The sequence below is a fragment of the Lipotes vexillifer genome, unplaced genomic scaffold, assembly GCF_000442215.2.
Source record: "Lipotes vexillifer unplaced genomic scaffold, Lipotes_vexillifer_v1.1 scaffold91, whole genome shotgun sequence".
In the NCBI taxonomy this organism is placed as follows: domain Eukaryota; kingdom Metazoa; phylum Chordata; class Mammalia; order Artiodactyla; family Lipotidae; genus Lipotes; species Lipotes vexillifer.
In genome coordinates this window covers 1,826,270-1,852,159 of record NW_006777583.1, presented here as the reverse complement: position 1 = coordinate 1,852,159, position 25,890 = coordinate 1,826,270, and the positions used below count along the sequence as shown (strand labels likewise).

The 25,890-nt window shown below is 48.5% G+C and overlaps 1 protein-coding gene across 2 annotated transcripts in view; it reads right to left on the bottom strand.

The window, feature by feature from the left end:
- Positions 1-25,890, bottom strand: part of MCC (MCC regulator of Wnt signaling pathway) — a 447,124-nt gene that overhangs the window by 22,773 nt on the left and 398,461 nt on the right. For both annotated transcript variants that reach the window (XM_007451192.1, XM_007451193.1), the window contains 5 exons: positions 23,836-23,976; positions 21,139-21,242; positions 17,757-17,940; positions 4,331-4,565; positions 681-887 (listed from right to left, as the gene is read on the bottom strand). In XM_007451192.1, coding sequence (XP_007451254.1) covers positions 681-887; positions 4,331-4,565; positions 17,757-17,940; positions 21,139-21,242; positions 23,836-23,976 — 871 coding nt within the window. The remainder of the gene's footprint in view (positions 1-680; positions 888-4,330; positions 4,566-17,756; positions 17,941-21,138; positions 21,243-23,835; positions 23,977-25,890) is intronic.

Sequence of the window (25,890 nt, the reverse complement as noted above, 5' to 3'; positions counted from 1 at the left end):
TTTTTTTTTTTTTTTTCCTTGCGTTATGCGGGCCTCTCACTGTTGTGGCCTCTCCCATTTGCGGAGCACAGGCTCCGGACGCGCAGGCTCAGTGGCCATGGCTCACGGGCCCAGCCGCTCCGCGGCATGTGGGATCTTCCCGAAACGGGGCACGAACCCGCGTCTCCTGCATCAGCAGGCGGACTCTCAAGCACTGCGCCACCAGGGAAGCCCCCCTCAGTTCTTTTAAACCTCATTATCCTCGTGTAAATGGGGATAACTCTTCTTTCCTGAGAGTCGTGAGACTTAAGGGAGATGATACATGCAACGATCGGGTACAGAGTGATCAACCAGCGATGGTCACCGTGTGACACGGGATAGAAGGAAGAGGTGGAAGCAGTATCAGACTCCTGGACCGCTGCATAGATCGCTCCCTGGATGAGGCCGTGATCTGTGAAAATGCTTCAACTGTATGTAACAGCTGAATTGTATGGAATTTTAACTGTCCGTAAACGTGAGATGTTTTCAAAATGTGCATTTGGTTTCTTTGCCCGCAAAATGTCCCCTTCATTCGAGTTTCTAGAACGGCTTTTGGCTCCTACGCAAATAAGAAAGCTGAGGCAGCAGGGTGGTGAGCAGCGGTGGCTGGCGGGACCTGGGCAGGCGGTGAGGCCCGCGCCCCAGGGTCCCTGTGCCCCTACCTTGCCGGCCTTGTCCTTGCCGCCGCTGCTGGTGGAGCTGAGGGACCGCGTGCGCTGCTCCTTCAGCTCCTCCACCTCGGACTTCAGGTGCTCGATGTGCACGAGGCAGGCCTGCTCCTGGGCCTCCCGCGTGCTCAGCTTCAGCTCCAGGGCCTTCTTCTCTTTCTCCAGGAGGTACAGCTGGGCCTTCAACTCCGCCATCTCCTCCTGCGGAGCACAGAGCGCACGAGGCGCCCACGGGGTGAGAGCAGGGCTGGGCGGGGGAAGGGCGTCTGTAGCTACCACCCACGGCCCGGAGGGAGGTATCACTGGGCAGCTGGGGAGAACATGACCCCGAGGAGACTAGATGGCCGTCTTCACACATCTTAAAGAATGGACTCGTGCACCAAGCCATGCGCCTGTCACTAGGCGCCAGAACTGAGATCGATGGGTAGAAGTCACAGGCAAGCAGACCTTGGCTCACTATAAGGAAAACCTCTCTAACAACTGGAATACCCCACGCCCACGTCACCAGTGGTCTCATCAGCCATGACAGAAACCAGCTTTCTGGCAGGCAGAGGCTAACCTTCATCAAAGAGGTTGTAAAACGGTCATTCATATAAAGCTGGGTCTGACTAGGTCCCTTCCAATTCCCATTTCCTTTTCCACTTTCCATAGCACCAATCCACATATTTCATCACCCCTGATGGCCATCTGGGGCCCTGAGCTGCGCCAGGCAGCTGGGAAGCGTGCAGAGCAATGATACTGCCCCCAGCTCTTCTCTGCTTTAGGCCCCAAATGAAACGAATCGGAACAGAGCCCTTCGCGGGTGACTACGCCTTGGGTAACTTCCTCAAGTATCTTAAAGAAGCCAAATCAGAGTTTGCTATGGAGAGAAAGAAGCGACTCCCAAACGGGACCGTGCTGTCCTGGGACCAGAGCTGGGCAACAGTGGAAATCACCAGCATTTGCTGGGCATGAAACACTGTCTTAAATGTTTACACTAAGTAACTCACTTAATCCTCCCAACCTGAGGTAGGTATTATGAGTATTTCCATTCATGGAGGGGAAACTGAGGCACGCAGAGGGAAATCCACCAGCTCAGCCCACAATTACTGGGTAAACTGTGGAGCCCGAGTTTGAACCCAGGACATCTGGCTCAGAGCCCAGGTAACCACTAAGCTATACTCCCCCTCCCCTGCCCCGCTTTCAAGGTGAGCCCACGCATGACTCTTGTCCCTCACCTCTGCTGGAGGGCAAGTCCACCACCCCATGACCACCCGGTCAGTCTCCCCAGCTATCTCTATCATCTTACTTCATAACACTGAGGCACTGCCTTGAGAGGGATTCAGCAAGGTCACCCCCGAAGTGACCCTCCTCTGAGGTGACAAGCCACAGGGCTGCTGTGCTCTCCTGGGTAAGCCAGACCTGGGGAGTAGATGTTCTCACCTCCAACATGGGGAAACACCTAGAGGGTACCCACCGCGGCTAGTCATACTCAGGGCTGGGGGTGTTAGCCACGGAGAAGGCAATGTGCCGAGCCGAGCGACCACTGAAAAGAAGACGCCAAACCTTTCCTAACAATGACATAGAACCAGGATGAAGGGTGTTTCCATACACTGAACCTTCTCATCTTTTGCCATCAGAAGCCGGATTCTGAAGGTTCTGACAGCACTGCATCCTGAGCTAATGTGGACAGTCATACCCAGAACAACCATACAAACACAAGCTTGAAAGAAGGAAAGATGAATCCATGGGTGCCAGAAACAAAGCAGGCACTCCACCCAAGAGGAAAGGCAAGGTGGCCACAGCACCGGCCTCCTGAGGCATCAGGCAGGCAGGGAGGCCCCAGCACCTACGCAAGGGCAGGGCAGACAGCCAGGACTGAGACCCCTGCCCCCCACGGGAGCCAGGACTCTCCAAGTGCCGCCTCAAGAGGAGACAAGAAGACTTCCTCCCTGTGACGAGGATGTGGCGAGGAAACGTGTCATCACTCAGGCTTCGGGTGGGAGAAGAAAGAAAAGCCTCTTCTGAGGAATCATGTAGGCATGAGGCATGTGTAGATATGCTACAGGAATCCTCAGCCAAGAATATGGCAAAAACTAGCCCGAAACCTCTGAAACCCACGGGTCCCAGCAGATCTAATTTACAGGGACATCTCCACCCAGGACCCGCGGGACCCCACGGAAGACACAACCTCCACCAGGGGGGAGCTGGCACCCACATTCTCCTCCCAGCACACACACATGCGAAGAGGAAACAGAAGTGAGTCACGGTGAGGTAGAATCGGCATTTAAAGAACCAGAATTCACAAGGAAGAAGACAGAAAATAAATATTTAAAGCAATTAAAGAGAAAGAGGAAGATGAGTCACAATGAAACGATGGGATTTTCAAAAAAGAAGAGTGGGTTTGAGGAGCCACGTCAATCACCTAGAAATCAAAAGCTCTTTACTAAAGACCAAGTACAAGAGGTGAAACACCCCAGAAAACTCGAGTCTCTCAGCAGTTGTAGCCTAGAACAAAATGGTGAAATCCGACAAAATCTGCAGCAGTGGACTTGGTGTGGGCAAGCACACATCCTTGAACACACTATTAGGGAGGGGAGGTGACTCTGATGTTTTTCTTCAAAAAACTCCTAGTGAGGGAACCCAATGGATGCCCCTGGGTCACGATATTATGGGTTATTTCTCTTTCTTCCAGCTTTTTATAATTCCTATTTTTTTGGAAAATTTCTCTGATGCGTATACATTTTATTTGCAAGTAGCAAAGGGAATATCAGAGCTTTTATTTCACCAAAAATATCTTCCCTGGCCAAAATAACACTGAATTTATCGCACAACATATTGGCCTGAATATAAAAGAAATCTGGAGTCTTTGGCCAAAGGAAACATGATGTTTGGAACAAGTAATGGAAGGGCAGCTTCACAGTTCATGCCACAGGGTGCAAAGGCCCACAGAGAGGGGAAAAGGCACCACGGTTATGGACACAATGCCCGGCTCCTGGGCAGTGAGGGGGGAAATCATCCAACGTCGCATGAGGGTTCCCTAGCGGGAGTCAAGTGAGGGTCTGAGCTGAGACGGTGAGGCCAATATCTGACCTGAATCTGCTGCCACAGCCCAAAGTCCTCTCAGGCTTTACCCAGACTCCAGCTCGAGCAGCCACCGAGGGCAGGGATGTGCTGAGCAAGTCACCCCAGAGGGTGACAGGGATGAGGGTTACCGATGTTCCACACAACACCACAGGGACAAGGGGGTCAGGAAACCAGGGCTCTTGTCCAAATGCCGCAACTGGCCTCACCCCGTTCTCCCCGCCTCACGTTAACTTCAGCATCAACCCAGGAAGCACTTGCAAGTGTTCTGGAGACCAGGGCTGTTTTCACGCGGACAGAAGCTGCTCCCCGCCCCAGAGATGAGGTGTTCCATTCTAGCCTGGGACCCCCTGAGGTTTCTCCAGTGCTCAGCTCACCTCTCCAGGAACACATCCAGCTCAAGTGACCCCCAGACGTACTGAAACCATCCCTGTCTACACACGAGGCCCTGCCTGTCCTCCAGGGGAGAGGTGGCTGACCACAGCTGGGCTGACCACTACCGAGAGGCCTTTTTGTACATCCTCCTGGTGACAGCGGAGTGAACGGTACCTGGCTCTGAGAAGAGCCCCCCACGCGGATACCTTCATGGCCATCAGCTCCTGCATCAGCACCGCGTTTTCGAGGTCTAGCCGCTGGCTGTCTCCCCGGGGCTTGACGTCGTAGCTGAGAGGATCGATGTGGATGCTTTCCAGCTCCAGCATGGTCAGCTTGACCGCGGCCCTGTCATTCCTGAGCTGCTGGATATAATCCTTCAGCCTCTGCTCGTCTTCCTTAGTAAACTCCGTATCGCAGCTACTGGCTGTGGAGCTGGTTGTGCTGAGAAGACAAAGAAAACCCATCGCACTTCCAGTCGCTGCCAGCAGGTCTTTTCCCCCTCATTCTTCTCCACACCCTCCCCTCTCCAACAGTATTTAGATGGTAATCCAAAACCAACGATGAAGAAAGCATTCTGCATGGCACAGTAAACTGATAGCACCTTTTGGGAGAGAAATGAGTACGAAGAGTATCAGAAAATGTTTACACCCTTTAAGACAAGGTGTGGACCCTAGAAATGAAGTCTAAGGAAATGATTCCACAGAAGCAGCAAGATACACACGTACAAAGACGTTTCACGGAATGCACGGTTTAGTGATTTATAGTACATATCAAAAAGAAGGACATGATGTGGACATTACAGGAATAATTATGGCAATGGTGGAGAGAGTTTGAGTGAGGAAATAGGATGAAAAATATGTCATAAAAATAGGTGTATATATGCATAGGACTTAAAAAAAGGGATATGTTAAGGGAACAAAGCAAGGTGAAGAACAAAATACCTACGGCACGACCTACAGATTGTGTGTGTGTGTGTGTGTGTGTGTGTGTGTGTGTGTGTGTGTACACACATACGCATTGTGCACGCACACATCCCAGACTGCTGACAGCAGTCCCCTGGGGGTGGCAGCTGGAAGGAGTGGTAGTGATGGGGGATCCTCTGTATCATGGCTGAGTATAAAGTCCACCACAGGGACTCAGGCTGGTCCAAGGGGCCCTTGGCCACCCATGCTGAATGGTGACCAAGCAGGGGCTGGCAGTTCTGAGGAGCACCTAGGGCTGAACCCCGGGAATGTGGTGGTCCATGAAAGTTTCTGTGGGTTCCAGAGTACCGTGGAAGGGTGAGAACCACAGGAAAACTGAGGCTTGGTGCTCAAGATGGTTGTAGGCTGTCCCCACCGGCTCGGAATGAAGCCCACTGTACCCAGTTCTCAAGCACTTGAGGCCAGCATGCACCTACGGCGGTTTCTCTGGACCCACCTACACTTGACGTAGCCCTTATGGAACTGGCTTTGGAAAGATGGCAGAAAAACAAGCAGGGACCCATTTAACTCTCATCACAATAGTGCAGGTCAGCATTATATCATCTCTGTCGTTACAGATTTGGAAACGGAGGTTCTGAGTCATTAAGTAGCTTGCCTGGTCATGAGGACGGAAACTGGTGCAGCTCGACTTGGGCCGCCGTCTCCCCATCCCACACAGCCCTGTCTCCCCAAGATTCCTGTTGTTGGAAGCTGTGCCAGGAGCAGGGACTGGTATCCATAGGCTGTTGGCTGCCCTGAGGCCAGGCCTGCCCTCCTCAGCTCACACTGGAACAGGGGTAACAGGCCAAGACCCCAGCACAGCAGATGTATCTCCTCCCCGTAACCTTGATGTGACCGAGGGCCATTCCACTCTTGTACGTGACACGTTATCAAGAAGTCGAGGCTTCCGGGAAGAGGAGGGTGAGAAGAGATGGTAGGCCATGCACACAAGGAAGAGAACTTCCTAGGGCCTGGGGTGGTCTTCAGGTCAGAGAACTCCTGCCAGGACTGGAAGCTCCCAAGCACCACAGACTCTCTGCGGTCCCCTACCATCCTTCACCCCCCAACCCCCATCAGGACAGGTGGGATGTTCCTTAGAGATGAAGGGAGCAAGATGAGTCTGACCAACACACAGCACCTTTTCAGAGGCTGTGATGGCTAGTTACACGTGTCAGCTGGGCTAGGCTATGGTGCCTAGCTGCTTGGCCAAACACCCCTCTTAGATGTTGCTGTAAAGGTATTTTTCACATGTGATTGACATTTACATCAGTAGACTGAGTAAAGCAGATTATCCTCCATAGTGCAGGTGGGTCTCATCCAATGAGTTGAGGCCTTAAAAGAAGAGATGGAAATCCCCTAAGGAAGAAGAAATTCTGCCTCCAGACTGCCTTTGAATTCAAGCCTGCAACATCACCCCTTCCTGGGGTCTCCAGCCTGCCTGCCCTGCAGATTTAGGACTTGCCAGCCCCCATAATCAAATGAGCTAATTCGTTAAAATCAATCAGCCTCTCCATCCATACACACACACACCTGTTGATTCCGTTTCTCTGGGGAACCTGAACACGGCGGTGCTGCCTTTACCTGGGACCCGAGCATCTTACACGCTTTGTAGATTTAGAGGTAGCACGACTCAAACTCTCTGTGCCTAGTTCCTTATCTTTAAAATGAAGGTAATACAGTACATGCTTCCTAAGGTTGTGGTGAGGATTAAATGAGGTAAACCGCAAGTGTCTGGAACGGTGCCCAGCACACTGTAAGCACGCGGTAAATATAGCCATCATTCATTCATTCAAGAAATGTTGGGGTACTTACTGTGGGTCACTTCTCTAGGCCCTAGAAAAATCTCTGCCTTCATGGAACTCATATTCTAACAGGGGAGACAAACAAGTAAAACAGACAGCACATCAGACAGGGAGAGGTACCAAGGAGAAAAATGACGCAGTTATGGGGTCACAGAGAGGGGGTGGGGTGATTCTTGCAAACAGAGTTCGAGGAGTAGACGTGAAGGAGGTGAGAAAGGGAGCTATGTGGGTATCTGGAGGAACAGGGAGGCAAGCAGACGATACAGCAAATGCAAAGGCCCTGAGGCAGCAAGGCCGGCTGGCCAGCAAGAATAAGACTGTGGCTGAGTGGGGGTCAGCCAGGGGAGAGGGAGGACAGCTGGTCAGACAGGAGGGTGTGTATGCGGGGGGCAGGGTGCCACGTCACATAGGGTCTCATAAGGGCTGTGTCTTTTTCTCTAGAATTAGACTTAGAAGCCACTGGAGGGTTTGTAATAGAGGAGTGACATGATCTGCCCTCCATTTTAACAGGATCCCTCTGGCTGCTGTACTAGGAGAGATGCAGGGAGGCAAGGGCAGAGGCAGGGAGACCTTTTGGGGGCTACTGCAACAAGCTTGGGGGAGATGGTGGAAGCTGAGAAGGCAGGAAGGAGGTTAAAAATTACTCATCATCAATGTTATGTGTTCTCAAGCTGTATTTTAAAAAGGACAAGATGGGACAAGCAGCAATACCCTCCAGTTGGAACACTTCAGGTGCAATTGCATAAAGAAACAAAGCAGCCCAAGAAAAGCATGAAGGAGCAACCGGTACCGCCAGCAGAGGGCGCTGAGGAGCCAGCGGGGGCTTCTGAGGATGACAGCTGCCCAACAAGAGGGATTCATCCTAGGGAGGAAACAGGGTCCCTCCCTCAGGATCTCAGCCTTCTTCGGTAAAGACCCGTTTTGCAAACAGCTCGGTGACAGGCATGCCTTACACAAAACCATTCACCAGGACTCGGAGCTTGCCTTCATGGATTGTCAACACAACGTGGAGGGACAGATGCCTAAGTTTCCACACATGAGCCACAAAATTAGAGCGAACTGAAGCGGTGGCCCTGTTCACGGAGCACTGCACGGGGCTGAGCGTGGAGATGTGCTCCCAGGCATGACGTGTTTAGACAGCGCGGCGCTGGGAAATGGCAACACTGCTCCTCCAGGGAGTGGGGAGGAGCTTCAGGTAGGAGATCCTTTCCCGTGAAGCTGGGACCCAGCACGAGAGGCTCACTTTACAAAGGTAGTTCTTCTTTTCATTAAAAGTCGCTTTGGAAAATTTTAAATGTAGAGAAAACGCAGAGCTAAACCAATACCTGGGTGACCTTTTTGTCACATTTTCTTTGAAATGCTTTTTTAGAAATATAACATACTTGAGCCACCCTTTGATTCCTGTCACTTAAAAGAGAAATTTCATGCAAATCAAAACTACAATGAGGTACCACCTCATGCAGGTCAGAATGGCCACCATTAAAAAGGCTACAAATAACAAATGCTGGAGAGGGTGTGGAGAAAAGGGAACCCTCCTATGCTGTCGGTGGGAATCTAAGTTGGTATAGCCACTATGGAAAACAGTATGGAGGTTTCTCAAAAAATCAAAAAAAGAATTACCATATGATCCAGCAGTCCCACTCCTGGGTATGTATCCAGACAAAACTATAATTCAGGGCTTCCCTGGTGGCTCAGTGGTTGAGAGTCTGCCTGCCGATGCAGGGGACACGGGTTCGTGCCCAGGTCCGGGAAGATCCCACAGCCCGCGGAGCGGCTGGGCCCGTGAGCCATGGCCGCTGAGCCTGCGCGTCCGGAGCCTGTGCTCCGCAACGGGAGAGGCCACAACAGTGAGAGGCCCGTGCACCGCAAAAAAAAACAAACCAGAACTGTAATTCAAAAAGACACATGCATCCCTATGTTCACAGCAGCACTGTTTACAATAGCCAAGACATGGAAACAACCTAAATGTCCATCAACAGATGAATGGATAAAGATATGGTAATCTATATACAATGGAATATTATTCAGCCATAAAAAAGAATGAAATAATGCCAGTTGCAGCAACATGGATGCAACTAGAGATTATCATACTAAGTGAAGGAAGCCAGAAAGAGAAAGACAGATACCATATGATATCACTTGTATGTGGAATCTAAATTATGGCACAAATGAACCTATCTATGAAACAGAAACAGAACCAGGGACATGGAGAACAGACTGGTGATTGCCAAGGGGGAGGAGACTGGGAGAGGGATGGAGCGGGAGTTTGGGGTTAGCAGATGCAAACTGGTATATATAGAATGGATAAACAACAAGGCGCTACTGTATAGCACAGTAAACCATATTCAATGTCCTGTGATAAACCATAATGGAAAAGAATATGAAAAAGAATGTATATATATGTATAACTGAGTCACTTTGCTGTAGAGCAGTAATTAACACAACACTGTAAATCGTCTATACTTCAATAAAAAATTTAACAAAAATTTCAAAACTCTAAGGACAGTAGAAGCTAGAGTTCTTTAATTATTCTGCAGGCCCTGAAAGGAAAATATGTTGGCATATTTTCCATTTAGCGGGGCTGGTGTTCCCCAGTGGTTGTCAAAGAGCAGTCGAGGGGCTGACCACGGCAGCATCCCCTGGGAACTTGTTAGGCATGCATGTTCCCAGGCCCCACTACCCAGACTCACAGAGTCGGGAACTCAGGGGGGGTGGTGGGGGGGTGACCAGCCATCTGTTTTAATGCACTCTCCCACTGATTCTGAGGCACAGCCTGGTTGAGAACAACTGGTCCACCCCACAGGATAACTGGGCATTTGCAAAGTAGCCTGTAAAGTAACGGCACCCCATCACAAATTCTCTAGGGAGAGGCACTGTGCTGTTGGGCTGACGTGGTGGGTACCAGTGATTCTGAGCAGGTCTCTGACATCAGGCAGACCTGAGTAAACATTCGCCCTCTGCCAGTGCCTAGCGTTATGGCCCAGAGTAAATCACCCAACCTTTCTGGGCTGTGACAAAGTGGGGATACTAACAGTTCCCATGTCACCAGGCTATGGAAATGAGACAATGGGTCCCGAAGCTGGCAGACCACACACAGCACTTGCTCTGGGCAGGGAGGAAGCACAGCTGTGCCAGTGGCCCCGAGACACCCAACATCAGGCTCAGGGCCTCCCTCCAGGGATGTCAGCCACCTAGCAGGTCCTGCAGAAAACCACCCGTCTGCGGGGGAAGCAGAGCAGCAAGTGTTGACTGGACTTGCAAACCCCCAGAACTGCCTGGGAGACACCAACATGGGGCGGGGAGAGCAGAGGCTGCCAGGCTTTGGGGGGTCCTGGAACCCTCTAGGGCCTGGTGCCCGATCCCAGGCCAGGTGGGGAAGGCTTTTGTTTCACCATCCCTGCTGTGGGTATAGTTTTAAGAAAGGAAGAAAAAGAAAAAAGGACAAAAGACCTCCCTCCACTGATTTTACCCCTGTGGGAAGCTCAGAGCTGTAAAGTGCTTTTCCAGGGGAAAGTTTAATTTCAAGGTAAGCACCTAGCCCCGCTGCCCCTCTCCAGCTTCCCTCTCTCCCTTCCAGGACACCAGCGGGGAAGAGATCAGGCGAGGTTAATTACAATTCTGCTTTGTGCTCTTAATGGACCACCACGGAATATGATTATGACAATGGTAAGAGGAGGGGAAGCCGCGGCCTTTTCTCCGGCCTCCTGCAGACAAAGGCGCTGTTGGTCTCCCGAGGGCCTGCCGCCGCCGGCTGCGGGCTGCCGGGCTGGGGTTAAGTCATCCATTAACTCTCCCGGCTCGGAATGCCGGGTGAGCTCAGTTGTCAAGGGGGAATAAATCACTTTCCCAGTGGGCCGAGTTACTCCTCCTCTCCAGGGTGAGAGGGATTGCGGGGAGGGCTGCAGAGGAAGCAAACCCCAGCCGGTCCCAGGATTCTGGGGCCGCACATTTTTGCCTTCTCCCCCGGTTTTTCGAGGAGCTGGGCCAGGTTGCGTGGGTTTCTCCTTCCTTACCATGATGCTCTCTGCTTGAGCTCCCCTCGGCTGGCTCTGCTCTGCGTCCATTAGTCTCCAGCTGACAGCGGATCTGTCTGCTCACTGCACACACGAGCGCACACCGGCCAGCCTGGGGCAGCCCACCCTCCTGCCTCCCCTGTTCACAGTGGGACGCGGATACAGCAGTTTATTTAAGCAGCCGTCGATTTCAAATGTCCTCTCTTCTGTCCCTCTCCATGTCCCAGCACTGTCCTGAAGACAACTCCCCATCCTGCTTTTAGAAGAAAAATCCTTTTTTTTTTTTTTTTTCCAGCTTCCTCATCTTGTCCCGGCAGAAAGAGAAAAGAACATATTATTTTTAGAAAAAAAATCCTTTTTTTTTTTTTTTTTCCAGCTTCCTCATCTTGTCCCGGCAGAAAGAGAAAAGAACATATTATTTCTTTTGCCTTGAAAACCAGAGGTGGATTTTTCCTGAAGTTTTTATCAATGTCTTACCTGGCCCCAGTTAGGATCTCATTTACACCAAGGAGGAGCTCATTTTCAGAAGGCAGGTGCCACCAGGGGGCCTTCTGTTGGCTGAGCATTTTAAATTTATTTGAAGGAGGGGGTCTGGCCAGTGACATTCGACCCCACTCCTCTAAGCAGAAGCCTGGGGCCTTGTCAACTGCCTGAATTTTGCAGTGTTGTGCTGGGTATCCCCCCATGCCCCCCTACCTTTTTTATTCTGACAATTCTTTGTCACACAGGACTAAAAGTACTCAACACAATCCAAACCTCTCAGGTCTGAATGCTCTCAAAGGATTATCAGAATTCTCAAGGAGAAGCGGTTTGGGGAGGAAAAATTATCTAAAAAAATACAGTTGACTCTTGAACACCATGAGCTTGAACTGTGCAGGTCATTTATACGTGGGTTTTTAAAAATAAATACGGTACTATGTTTATGATGGGGGCCGGGGGAGTCCATGGTGGGTCCTGGAATGAATCCCCGGTGGATACCCAGGGGAGGACTACATGGGTAGGGGAAATCTCCCGCCAGATAACTGAAGTCCTCAAAAACTGCCTGGTTCCAGAAACCCAGCTGACAGTGGAAGGCAAAATGAGAGACACATTTAGGAGATGGATTCTATTCCTGCAGGTCTTTATATGGTGCCGTTACGATGGGGTTGGAAACCAGGCATCTCTAAAACAAATATTAAACTGCTCCTGAGTTGGTTGCTGCTAACACACCAAGACAGACACCATCTAGACCTGACACCTATACTGCTGCTAACAATTTCTCTGACATTAAAAACATTAAACATTTTACAGTCGGCACTCCCTATCTAAGAATTCCGCATCTGCGGATTCAACCAACCGCGGGTGGAAAATCTCGGGGTGGGGGGAGAAAAAATCCAGAAAGTTCCAAAGAGCAAAACTTGAATTTGCTATGTGCTGGCAACTATTTACATAGCATTTACATTTTATTTACAGCTATTTACATAGCATTTACATTACATTAGGTATTTTAAGTAACCTACAGATGATTTAAAATATATGAGAGGATGTTTGTAGGTTCCAATGCAAATATTACAATGTTTTATATAAGGGACACTTGAGCATCCTCAGATTTTGGTATCCACAGGAGTCCTAGAACCAATCACCCAAGGATACTGAGGGGTGACTGTAAACGATTTTCAAGATCACTAATAATTAAGAGGTACAGAGTAAAATATTAAGGGTATTTTTTTGCCTAGAGATTGGCCAAATTAAAAAAGTGTATACTACCCAGTTTCAACAAGGGTGTGGAGGAAGAGGCCCTCACACACTGGCTGGATCATGTATGGAAGGGCTATTTGACATTTGAAACAACAGTCATTTTTGAGTCAGCACATTCTGCTTCTCAGAATTGGTCCCACAGAAATTGCACGAGGGGGGCAGGTATAAGGACAAGGATGGTGACTGCAGCAGTGTTTTAATAGTAAAAACCTGGATACAAACATCCAAACAAGAGGAAGCTGTCTAAATACATGACGAACTGCCATCCAATGGAAGACTGGGCACTACTGAAAAGAACGACACACGTGGAAAGATGCCTAAAAATATAATACTAAGGGGAAAAAGCAAGTTTCGAGAGAGTCCACCTAAATAGGATCCTTACTGGGTTAAAATGAGATGGAGTCACATTTTTAAAGATGCCATGTGTTGGTCTGCTGATGACACACCCTCTACCTTCTTCTGGGACCTACCCCTTCTCTCTGCCCACGTGGTTCCTGCAAGAACTGTCATGGCCATGGATGACTGGGTAGGCGCTCGAGCCCAGCTGGGCGAGATGTTCCTTCCCAGGATTTTCTTGACACCAGAGAAACCAGTCAGCCTGGTATACTAAAGCAGGTGGTGTGCTGGTTTTCTGTCATCTGGGGAGCAGCCTGCAGCAGGGAAGAGGTGAAAGCCGTGTGCGGAGGCCAGACTGGCCAGGTGTGGTCTGGCCCGGCTGTGCCCAGGTGGCCGGTTCTCCTCTGCCCGGGCTCACTGTAGCCCTCTGCCCAGGTACGTGGCTCCTCTGTGGGAGACCTGATATCCTTCCACCAAGACCCCCTTTTAAGCTATTTGAGTATGTTTCTGTCATTGGCAACCAAAAGTCTAGGTCATAAAAAATGGACACTTAAATCTGTGAGGATATGCTCCAAACTGTGTGCAGTGTCCTTTCCAGGGAGGGTCCTAGCATGGAGAATTTTATGCCATGCTTGGATTTTAACTGTTCAGTTTATTTTTACAATGAGCATATAATTCTTTTGAGATCAGCAAGTTAGGTCTTAAAAAAAGGAAAGCAAAAGCATTTCAGGTCTCTATCTAGTTCCCATAGAACCTAAATGATAAGTGACAAGGACATTTTTGCAGGAGGCCTGAGCACCATGCTGTCATGTGGAGGACTGTGTCTGAGCTGGGCTTCAGAATTTACCAGCACTTCTAAGCATTAATCCCAAGGACTTTGGATGGACTCCCCTGGTACTTGGATGGGGAAAGCACCTCTGGTTTTCAGAGGGAAGTAAAGACACCTATTACGACAGGCAGACCTAGTCTGACTCTCATGCCCGGAAGCTTGCTGGTGGTGGGGCACAGGCCTGTCCTAACTGGATGGCTGTTTCAATCCCATTTACCCTTTCAATGGACGTGCTTCCACTGTCCTCAGCCTTTCTTTCCGTCCCAGTGAAACTTCATCTTAATCAAGACTGACTTAGAGGGTGAGGGCTGGGAGCTCCACCACTCTCCATTCCAATTTGGGGATTACGCCCCAGTGTGAGTGGTCAGCCAGGTGGGACCCCGGCTCCCTGGGTGTTCCCAGAGCTCACTGCAAGGCTGCAATCACCAGTCTCACAAGCCTCAACCCGATCCACACCTGATGGCAGGACAAAAGGGACTCCAGCCTCCATGAGGGCAGACTTGCTGTGGCTTACTCTGTCTTGGCCCCTTGTCCTTTCGGAGATTTAGATCGATGATTGTGTTTCCACCCAGTGAGCTGAAACTGTGATGCTTGACCAAAAGGGTGGGCTTGACTAAGAATTCCTATTCCCACTTCTCATCAATTTAGTCCATTTGCCTCTCTGTTGTGATACATTGATAAAGCTATCCAGGCAACCCACATTACCTAGTTACTCTGCCCATTAAGATAATTACACTTTCTGATGCGGCCATGGCTGTATTTTTGCAAAAAAAATGAAATGTTTCAAAACTGAAACAGCAGCGTCCCTGGGCTCCAGACTACAGAGTCAACTGATGGGCTACCTACCATTTTTATTCTCCTCGCTGGTAACTGCCCCTCAGCTGCTCCCTTCTGAAACCATGACCTTGCTGTTACCGGGGGCTGCCCTGTGCTGCCAGAAAGGCGACTGGAGGCCTGGTACTCAGCATTCCCTTCCTGAGACCTGGAGGAACAGCTGGCTGACTCTCTGATTAGAATTCTGCCAGCTGGCTACAGTGGGAGGGGAGGCGATTGATGGAGCCACCTAAAGCCTCCAACTCAGAAAGCCTCTTGTCTTTCTTTCTTCCATAATCTTGACATGTGGGAATGGCTGAGTGGAATAGCAAGATTTACAAACAAAATTAATTATTACAATTATGCAAGCATCTGGTGGTCTGGGACTTTTTTTCTGAGCCACACTGAACATAAGTAGTCTGGCTGTATCAGGTCCCAAGAATGTGTGTTGCCACATGAATGCCTGTAACCCCCTCTCTGAGCTGCTCTGATTTGGGTGGGAGTATGAAAGGGAACTTTTAAGGAGAATTGAGTAAAATCTGAGCTAAAGGTCTCTGTACTTTGATGCAAAGATCCACTGAAGACTGAATTTAGTTCAAGAGCCATTCTTCAGTGAGGTCATCCTTGCAAACTGAAACTATGTTCTGAGTTTATGTCAACCTACAGAAGTACATTACCTAAAATTAAGCTTCTCTAAGAAGGCTGTCTCAAAAATCAAGGCTCATTTATACATTAAAATATTTCTAAGAAATATTCACAAACAGGGTCTCCACTGAATAGCTGGTGAGAAAACATTCCCACTCCTGACTTGCTCTAAATTTGTCTCTGATTTAGATTAAAACAACAAAATTATTTTGCAGGTGGGGAGGGATGAGCAAAAGATCTGTAACACACCCCTTATAAGCCACTGAAATGGTACACAATTCCTGTCAACCCAATTCTTGTGTTCACTAATGCAACAGAACAGTATCATTGACAACATGAGAACTACATTTTTATGCTAAATGAAGGTGGAAATTATAGATTATCCACATTGGGAAAAGTCATTAAGAAGAGCATCTGCTTTCTGTGTTTAAACAGAAGAATCTGATTTTAAGAAAAAAAAATGATAATCTGTGCTTCCTCGAATAAGACAATTGTTGCTGCAGTCCAGAGGAAATAAGTCCCTTGTGTTTGTGGGCACCTGGCCATGTACGTTACAGGGAATGTCCCCTTTCCTGAGGCACCAGGTCCAGGACAGTTAAATCTGCATTTAGGCAGATGGCTGGGTCCTACCAGTGGGAAAGACAGATGGGACCATTAAGTTTCTCTCAGGTACTGAAAAAAACATCAGTATCTCTCCTTTTGCTCTTAAGATCGAATCCACCCTTATGTGGCTTTGGTCACTTGACCTGTGAGCAGACACTGTTTTTTTTTTTTTAAATCATGCGATCCAACCTGGCCTAGTGAAAAGAATAATATGCTTGGTGACAAAGTCCTGGGCTCGGGTTCTGATTTCCCTCTTATCTATCAGCCATGTGACCTTATTTAGGCAAGTCTCTCTCTCACCTCTGAGCCTAGGTTTTCTCACCTGTACAAATGGGGTAAGTTACCCTTCCTGTCTTTTGTGATTTTGTTATCACATGACAATCTCTAACAAAGTACTTTCTAGACAGAACCGGGATATAAAGGGAAGGCATTCTATTTGCAAAAACAGGGATGGACCTAGACATTATCACACTAAGTGAAGTCAGACAGAGAAAGACAAATATATGATACCACTAATATGTGGAATCTAAAATATGATACAAATGAATTTATTTATGAAACAGAAATAGACTCATAGACATAGAAAACAAACTTATGCTTATCAAAGGGGAAAGGGGGGTGGGCTGGGATAAATTAGGAGTTTGGGATTAGCATATACAAATTACTATATATAAAATAGATAAATGACAAGGTCCTCCTGTATAGCACAGGGAACTATATTCAGTATCTTGTAATAAACCATAATGGAAGAGAATCTGAAAAAAAAATCCATATATATATATCCATATATATGTATCCATACATCCAAATACATATATCCATATATCTCTATATCTCTATATGAATCACTGTGCTGTACACCAGCAACTAACACAACATTGTAAATCAACTATAATTTTACAGAAAGAAAGAAAAAGGGAAGGCATTCATGTTTTTAGGAGTTTTGGTGGCAAGAAATGAGAAGGTCATTAGAAAAAGTTTCATTCTGACCCTCCACCCACATCCAATAGAATCCAATGGCTTCCACAAATTATGCTTAGCAAGGTGTTCACTGCTTTCCTCCCCCCCCCCCTTTTTTTTTTTTTTTTTTTTTTTTCGGTACGTGGGCCTCTCACTGATGTGACCTCTCCCGTTGCGGAGCACAGGCTCCGGACGCGCAGGCTCAGCGGCCGTGGCTCACGGGCCCAGCCGCTCCGCGGCATGTGGGTTCTTCCCAGACCGGGGCACGAGCCCGCGTCCCCCACATCGGCAGGCGGACTCTCAACCACTGCGCCACCAGGGAAGCCCCTCCCCATCTTTTTCAAGTACCCACTTCAGTTTTCTAGATCCACAGATACTGAACTTGAACCCAGGTTCATGACTAAGTGTCTGCTAAGCACACGCTATGATTATGCATCACTCTACAAGGCAAAGAGGTCTGTTGCCTGAGGGGGGGCTTACAAAAGACAGAGGCACAAGAGGAAGGGAGCGAATGGAGCCTGGAAATAGGATGCGGTCTGGGTCTTGGGTGCTTAAGGACCATCTGCAGCACATGGGCCTTCTTCACCACCCCGAATACTTCTTGAGAATCAAGGACTATAACGAAATGGAGGGCAGAACCAAACGGTGGAAGTGTACCAGACAGAAAGGTAGGTTTGCGTTCCACCTCCTTGGGCAAATCACCCCGTCTCTCTGGGCGGCATTTCCCACACTGGTGAAGTGAGAGGGCGCTTTCCAGCTCTCCCATTCGGATTCCCAGGAGCAGGCTGCAAGCTGTGGGGGGTGGGGTGGGTAGAAGTCTGTCTTCCAGCAAGCCTCACAGTCCTTAAGAGCCGGGTCACTGCACATCAAGCCTAGTGAGCGGACTACCCGTGGGCACGCATGCAGCTCGCGGCAGAAAGGCCGAGAATTACCTGGTGTGGCTGTTAGAAGACAGGCTCTCCCAAGGCTGCACACTGCAGCCGGCCACAGCAAAGGCTCCCCCGCAGCTGCCGTCCAGTTTCATGAGCAGGGCCTTGGCGGCGTTCTCGGCTGTCTTCCGGCAGTCGTGAGCTCGCTTGAGCATCTGAGTGATGTTTTCATCCCCTGACGGGTCTCCTGCATGGCAGAGAAGCCAATGGGTTAATCAGCGCTCGTCTAGAGGAGTGAGTCTGGATAATCAGTAGCCAGTTACTCGGGGTGGAGGTGGCGCAGTAGAGGGGAGTCCAGCGGTGAATGCCAGTGAAGAGACGCGCGTCCTGGGCCTGGCTCTTCACCAAGAAACTGCACTGAGGAAGGCATCTTCTCTGCTCTGGCCTCCACAGTCCTCCACGGTCCTCCCCGACAAATGAGGGGCTGGCCAGTAGGAGCTCTGTGGTCTGTTTCCAGCTCTAACCTGCTATGATTTTCTAATTCCCCAGGCTCCTCGCTGCTCCCCGCGTCCAGCCCCAAGTCTCCTGTGTGGCCCTTCTCCCCTGCACTGGTTGGTACTTCCCTGTGAATGAGGCCAGGGAGAAACTGAGGTCAAACCTTGCGATCTCTCCACAAGTCTGCAGCTTTGCTGAGAGCTTCGTGTAGGCACGAGACACAAAACTAATGGTTAAAACGAGACCTTGAGACTGGCTCTGACTGTCCTCTATGGACGCTATCCCTGACCTTTCTCTCTGATCTAGGTCATGGCCAGGGGCGAGCTCCCCTGCCTCCAGAGGCCAGGAAACTGGGCTGGAGCAAGACGTTAGGGTTGTGGCCACCGCCACAGAGCCAGACAGGGAATTCCCTGCCCAAGACAGTCACTTTCTTGTTGTGTTTTCAAAAGCCATGCCGGCCAAATAAGTCATTGGTTTGTTACCTCTGCAGCCCAGACCCATGATCTTCCAAGTATGTATATATGAAATCTTCTGCCAAAGCCTAAGATACAGAACTGGCAAATGAGGAACTGGTTGAAGTGGGCAGGGGTGGGGGGCATACACTCAGCTTCTTCACCCTCCACGCCCACCACTGAGGCCCAGAGAAACTCCTCCAGCTTCCCAGGCACAGTTCGAAAAGCACTGGTCTAAATCATCTAGAATGAACGCCTGTGCAGTCAACAAGAAACAAAGAAAAAACCCACAATAAGTGACACTGTGGGTAAATGTTACAACTAGTACTTGCTTCCCTGTGCAACCACATGGCACGTTAGGGCAGGCTGACAGGTCAGCAGCCATTGCCAGCAGAATGGAAGAGTGAGATTTAATAGGGAGCTGCTAAAAAGTCAGTCAACGCTCTGCTTTACAGAGGAGGGGGAGGAAACGTGGGTGTCCTTGTCCCGCAGGCTAAGATTCCCTGGACCTCCTGCTGGCCATTCTCTGACAACTTTCATGCTTTTTTCTCCTTCCACAAATAAGATACTTTACATATGTCGCACCAACTGACTGCTCTCTGGATTCTGAAGAGGCGTATTACTGACTGCCCCATTTTATAAACAGACCCATGAGCTACCCAGGATTATGTTAATACAAGGCATTTTATTATTGATTTTAAATATTTAAAATGCAGATTTATTTAAGTCCTTTCAGCTCCTACCAAGTAACTGTGCTGAGTCGGTACAAGCCTCATAAAAGGTACCTTTCAAGGATGGGACAGTTTAAGACATTCCTCTGAAAACAAACTGGAAATAAGATGATTGATTTTTCCCTTTAACTGATCATTTTCCTTAATACTTACATTAAAAAAAAAAAAACAACCTGACAGCAGGCCAAGATCATTTTAGAATCTGTTTAAGAGGAGGAATAAAGTTTTATGGTTTGGTTAAAGACCCTGAAAAATGAGGTTCCTAATGGAAATGCTGGCAGAGTTTCTACTTCTGGGCTGGGATGGTAATCCTATTAAAATAAAAAAAAAAAAAAAAAACCCAGAAATCCCAGAGAGGGGGGTGGAGGATGGTGGTAATCCTATTAAAAAAAAAAAAAAAAAAAAAACAACCCAGAAATCCCAGAGAGGGGGGTGGAGGATGGTCACCCATACAAATGGAGGCCTGCTTCCTCGCTGGGTGACTTGGATATGAAGCAGGAAATTAATACCCAGAATACTTCATTCCCTTCAGACTTGCTTCAGACTCCTGCCCATGTCAAAACTGAAGGAGGAAAAATAGGTGAATGTTCAGTGCAAAAGCTAGAGCCCAGGCAGGGAGCAAGGAGCTGGCAAGGAAGAGAGGGATGCACTGTGGAGGTACCCCGACGGCGACCTTCTCTGCAAGGTGTGTCCTGGAAGGACTAGCTCTAACGTGGGCTCACAGCCCACAAGGAAAAGCCAGTCCATGACAGGTGGCCTGGTCCCCAGCCTGCCCACGCCACCCACCTTTGACTCTGGAGTGGTCTGGTCAGTTTTCTGATCACCTGCCACGCCTTCTCGGGAGAAGCTGCTGTTATCAGGTGTAGGCTGAGGGAGTTTGCAGGCCTCAGCATCAGAGATGGCAACCTCTGTCCCTGGAGCTTTCTTTCCTCCCAAACACTATTTCCACTGCCACTGTCCTCATGTCATCTCAATGCCCAGGGTCATAGTCACTGGTGAAGTTCTGGCAAACGATGGTAACTAGGATGCCACACTCGTGTCTTTTTCAGTTCAGAGCCCTTCTAGTTACTCAACAGTGAGGGTCAGCAGTGGGAAGCGGTGTGGATCTGGAGGGAGGAATCACGCCAACAGGACGCATGACCCCTGGGGTGAGGGAGGGGCAGGGCTTCGAGGTGGGCTGGCAACACCTCTGCTCCCCCGCAGGGGCAGGGCGGGGCTCCCGGGGCTCCCAGGGCTCGCATTCGGTGAGGCTGACAAGAGCAACGTATGAAACGTTCCTCTGCATTCCCACGACACCTGGAGACCAGGTAGGGGGAACCCATGCGTCCAACCTACTCAAAGGAACAAACCTGGAGAAAAAGCACAGCCAACAAAAGCAGCCACAAGAGGCAAAGGCCTTGTGGGCAGCAAAGGGACCCTCAACAACCAGCATCAGAGAGAGGCTGCGGGAAAGCTGGTCCCTTTCATCGAGAACCTGGGCCTCCCACTCCATCTGGTTCTACTGCCAGCCGGGGAGAGTACGTTTCCTGAGAGGGTTTGTTTGTTTTAACTTGTCTGTAATGCTGTTTCCACTCCAGTTCTTGCTGCATTCAACATAAACAATTTACTCACTCAGTCATGAGGAAAAAATGAAAAACACACTTGACAAGGGAATTTCATGTTGTCGGGAGGCGTGCCAATGCCAACAGCCGAGATGGGGGCAGGAGAGCAAGAGAGGAGGGGGGTGAGGAGGAAGGAAGGGGACGGAGGGACTCCGGCCACACTTACCAGGAGACGACCCCACACCAGCCGCGCGGAACTGCCCCAGGATGAGGCTCTGCTCGCTCTCGGCCAGCGCCAGGAGGAGTTCATAGGCTTCGATGCACTGCTCACTGAAACAGAAGCACACGGCATCCTCAACTCGGGCAGAGGATGGCGAGCCTCTCCAATGCAGCGCTGTGCCCGGGGTGGGAAACAGCTCGGGACCTGGCTCTCAGCCTCGCCGTCCATGTCAGCAAGGAAATACCCAGGGATACTCCTGGCCAGAGCCAGGGTCTTGCTCTGTTATGTGGCCCCCTCCCCTGCCCCTGTTTTCTTTTAAACTTTAAACTAGGATCTAGAAAAATACAAGAGAAGCCATAAAGATGAGGGAGGCAAGTCTGCTGGCCCTTTGATGATCAGCTCGAAGGGAAAGGTAATACGTTCCTGACAGCCAGCCTCCGAGACGCTCTCCAATCGCCCTGATCTCTACACATTGCTATCCACAGCCTTTGCATAATCCCCTTCCACGTTGTTGCAGGGTTGGTCTGTGTGACTAAGGCAGAAATCATGGGATGTCATGTCCGAGATTAGGTTATTAAAAAACACGGTGATTTCCATCTCGGTCTCTCTCTCTCCTCCCTTCACTTTCCCTCCTGGATCATCCTCTTTAGAGGATGCCGTACCTTGAAGACACTTGAGCAGCCCTATGGAGAGGCCCATGTGGTTAGGAACTAAGGCGCCCAGCCAACAGCCAGTGAAGGACTGAGGACCCTACCCAAAGCTTCTTTGAAGCAGATCTGCCAGCCCCAGTTAAGGTTTCAGCTGATGCAGCTCTGGCTGAGAGCTTGACCAGAACCTCGTAACAGACCCTGAGCCAGAACTACCTAGACAAATCATTCCCAGATTCCCGACCCTAGAAACTGTGATGTAATAAATAGTCATACAATAATAGGTAATTCATATAGCACCCTAGAAAGGGGACTATTTTGACCCAGACCCGCCTATTCAACAGAATGGCCACTAGCCACATGTGGATATTTAAATTAAAAAGAACTTAAGGTAAATAAAATGAAAAATTCAGTTCCTCCGTTGCAATAGCCACATTTCATATGTGTAACAGCCATGTGTGGCTAGCAGTTACCATATTGGATAGCACAGAGAACAGTTCCATCATCACAGAAAGTTCTATTAGATGTCTGTACAACTGTTTCATGAAACACTCACAAAACCTCTGACAAGAGTTTGAGAATGGATTTCTAAGAGGAAGAAAATCAGTCTCTCTTTGGGTACAGCAGGTAGAGGATCAAAGAGCGACCTCTTGAAAGCCACTGCTGTCTGTGAGCCCACATGGACCCACGTCTGTACTGGATGGAGTGTGTGCCTAATGCCTCAGTCATCCTGGCCAGATGCCTACAGTAGTGAAATTCACCCCCGCCAAGCAAAGAACTGACTAGCTTCTCCAAGCTGAGCAGGGGAAATGTTGCTTTACACAACACTTATTAGTCAACAGACTGTTTTTTATTGTCTTTACTTTCAAGTTCCTTTACTAAGAGATAAGGAAAAGGGTCCGATGACTGCCTCTGGGTACTGGCAGCTCCTCCTCTCAAGGGCAGTTAGTTGGTCTTTCAAGTTAGAGATGCTGGGACATTGTATCTTCTGTACGGATGAAAGGCAGACTGCCGGTGCAGAAAGGCCTGTTTCAAGAGTTGTCATAGACGATTATCTGTTTGCTTTGCTGTGTCTGTCAACTAGTAGGATTGCTTTCTTGCTTTGGTCTCCTATATTTAGGTTTGATATTGTTTTTTGAAGAAGCAATGTTTCTTAAAACAATACTGAACTTTGTAAAGGATGCCAAGAGTAAGATACAATCGCTACTCTGGGACTTCGGTAAATATGCCTAAGTGGGGACACTAATAAATCTATGAAAACAATAAAGCACAGTTTCGTAGCTTTTACCAAGCAGTAATTTAAAAATAGATAAATTCCAAAGCCAATGAAGCTGAAAAAAAAAAAGTGGTACATTCATATACCACTTGCTCATCAATGAATGAATCATATTCATTTCAACTGGTTTGTTTTTATGGGAAAAAACTGGCAGCACGCCTGAAGAGCCATGAAAATATTCATACCCTTTGACCTATAATTCCTGCTTCAGGGATTTTATCTTGAGGAAAATACAAGAATGAAGGCTTTTGTATTAAATTATTCACCATAGAATTATTTTCAATATCAAGAGTCTGCAAAAGTCTAAATGTCTTTTAGAGAAATATGAGTAATAACACCATATGAACTTGACATAGAGGATACAGCCAGTCAAAATAAATGGAGACTTTTAAGCAACATTACAAAACTGTAACAAACTGAAGGAAGAGAATGCACCACGTTTACAACAATGTAAAATATATATGAATATGAATAAAGACTGAGAAAAAAAGATGAGAAAGAACAAGACTTGAACATGTAACACAAAACTTGATGTTTTGAGGGATACTACTCGAATGAAATAATATTTAAGTTGACCATGCGAACAGAAACATACCTGTTTACTAATACCACACTCATTACCCTTATTTTCTTAATTGCTGCCACCAGGGTGCTAACTGATTTTCAATATATATCACACTAGCATTTGCTGGTTATGTTTTCTGCTTTCATGCAGAAGCTTGCTATGGATGCATTTCTAAATTAAAGTGGCTACTCGCCTGCCCCGTCCCACTTCCTTACCTGTACTGTAGGGCCAGCCTCAGCGCGGTGGCATTGGATTCGTATTTCCCCACCAGCATGCTCATTCTCTCAGCATTGCTTTTGCATTCTTCCAGGGTTATGGTCAGAAGGTCATTTTGGGATTTGAGGTGTTCGATACGGCTACAAAGGAAGGAAAATCACGTTCACAATTTTACACTACACTACTACAATGAATTTGCCAAGATTTTAGCCATTGACTCTAGATGCCGGCCAAACTGCACGTTGGATGTGAGCTCATCAGATGTTTTAGTAAATGTAACTGAGGAGAAGCAATGAAGGAAGAAGCTCAAAGCTGAAGAATCACTAAATTCTGTGTGAATGAGAAATAAAAAATAAACTCCTGGTTATTTCCTAGCCAGCCACAGACGAGCCATTTGCTAGGTACTGCACTAGGCTCTGTAGATACACCAAGGAAAGGAACCAACCACGTGACCTCAGGCCCTCATGAGAGTTACAACTGGTATCCTTCAATGAACCACCGTCCACAGGGACAAATGAAATCACAGTAATAGCTACCATTTGTTGAGCCCTTGATCAGTTAACTCTCCCAACAGCCCTCTGAACTAAGTATTATTATCCCCATTTCTCAGAGGCAGCACGGAAAGGGTAATGAATCCTTGGGATTTGAACCAGGCAGTTTGACCCCAGATCCTGGACTCAGAACACTCACTACGGGGCAGGAGCAAAAGATGAATCAGTGAATGAACAAGAAACTGCACTTAAGGGGCCTTTGAATGGGAACTGTGGATCGCGTCCAAAGCTCCTTCCAGCTTGGACAGACCCCTAACTGCTAACTACCGGTAGGATAAGTGGTGGGAACTTTAAGTTTTATAGGAATCAGAACTGTACGTTCAGGGCAAAAGTTCACGGCAAAGTCAGAAAGCAAATCGGAAAAAGGTAAAAGCCTTCAGCCTCTCCGTTTTCTGTCCCAGGACACTGATGACCTGGATGCAATGATTCATTTCCCATGGGACATGCCCACCTGTAGCACTCTGACCACCAAGTCTTAAAAAGACACAGGGTTTCACACACACAAAATGTTAAGGGGCTTGGAAGTCATTTGCCTTGAGGATAAATCTTAGGGGCACATATCTTAGAGCAGATTATGGAGACACTCGCCAACGCAGGACATGTCCGGTGAGTGTATAGCTAAGACCGCTGTGTGGCTCTGGCAACAACAGGGTCAGTTCAACATAAGGTGTTACAAGGACACAGTTTTCTGTCCTTGTTCACATTCAGACTTCTTCAAACAGTCCCCACTCTCTCGTTTACTTCTCAACTTGCTCCAGTTACATTCAGTCCCTACTGGTTAGACGAAAACTGTTTACTCAGCTCACAGACCTCCATGTGGTCAATTCTATCTTCCAGGCCTTCTCAGGCAGTACCCCTGTAATCGGGTATGGCTTCCTTCTTGAAACGTTCTCCTTTACTTGGGTCATGATAGGTGTCTACTGGTTTTCTTCCTACCCGAAAGGTCATCTCTTCTGTCTCCTTTGCCGACTCCCTCTTTATAAAATCTGTGAGGGTTGATGTTCCCTCAGGACTCCATCCTGGGCCCCTTCTTCTATCAACACTCTCCCCCTGGGGGTGATTTCATCCAGTGCCACAACTTTAACAGGCACTTATATTCCCATGGCTCCCAGATTTCTTCAGTCCAGACCTCTCTCCTGAGTGCCAGTCTCACATATGCAGGGTTTCACACAGACACCTCCGATCTAACATTCCCAAAGGGGACTCTCGATTTTCCTCAAACCTTATCTTCCTCCGTCTTCTCCATCTCAGTAAATGCCACCACCGTGTACCCAACACCACCAGTAAGACACCTGAGACCCTCCTTTGAGACCATCCCTTTTTTTTTTTTTTTTACATCTGTGTGCTTTTACCACCAAACATATACCGACCCCTTCACATCACCACCACCTAGGCCACGCTGGGCCACTGCAAAACTGGCTCAGCTTCCACTCCTGCCCACCTCCTTCCATCCTTCACACCTGAGCGAACTTTCAAAATTTAAATCAGATCTGTTCTTTCCCT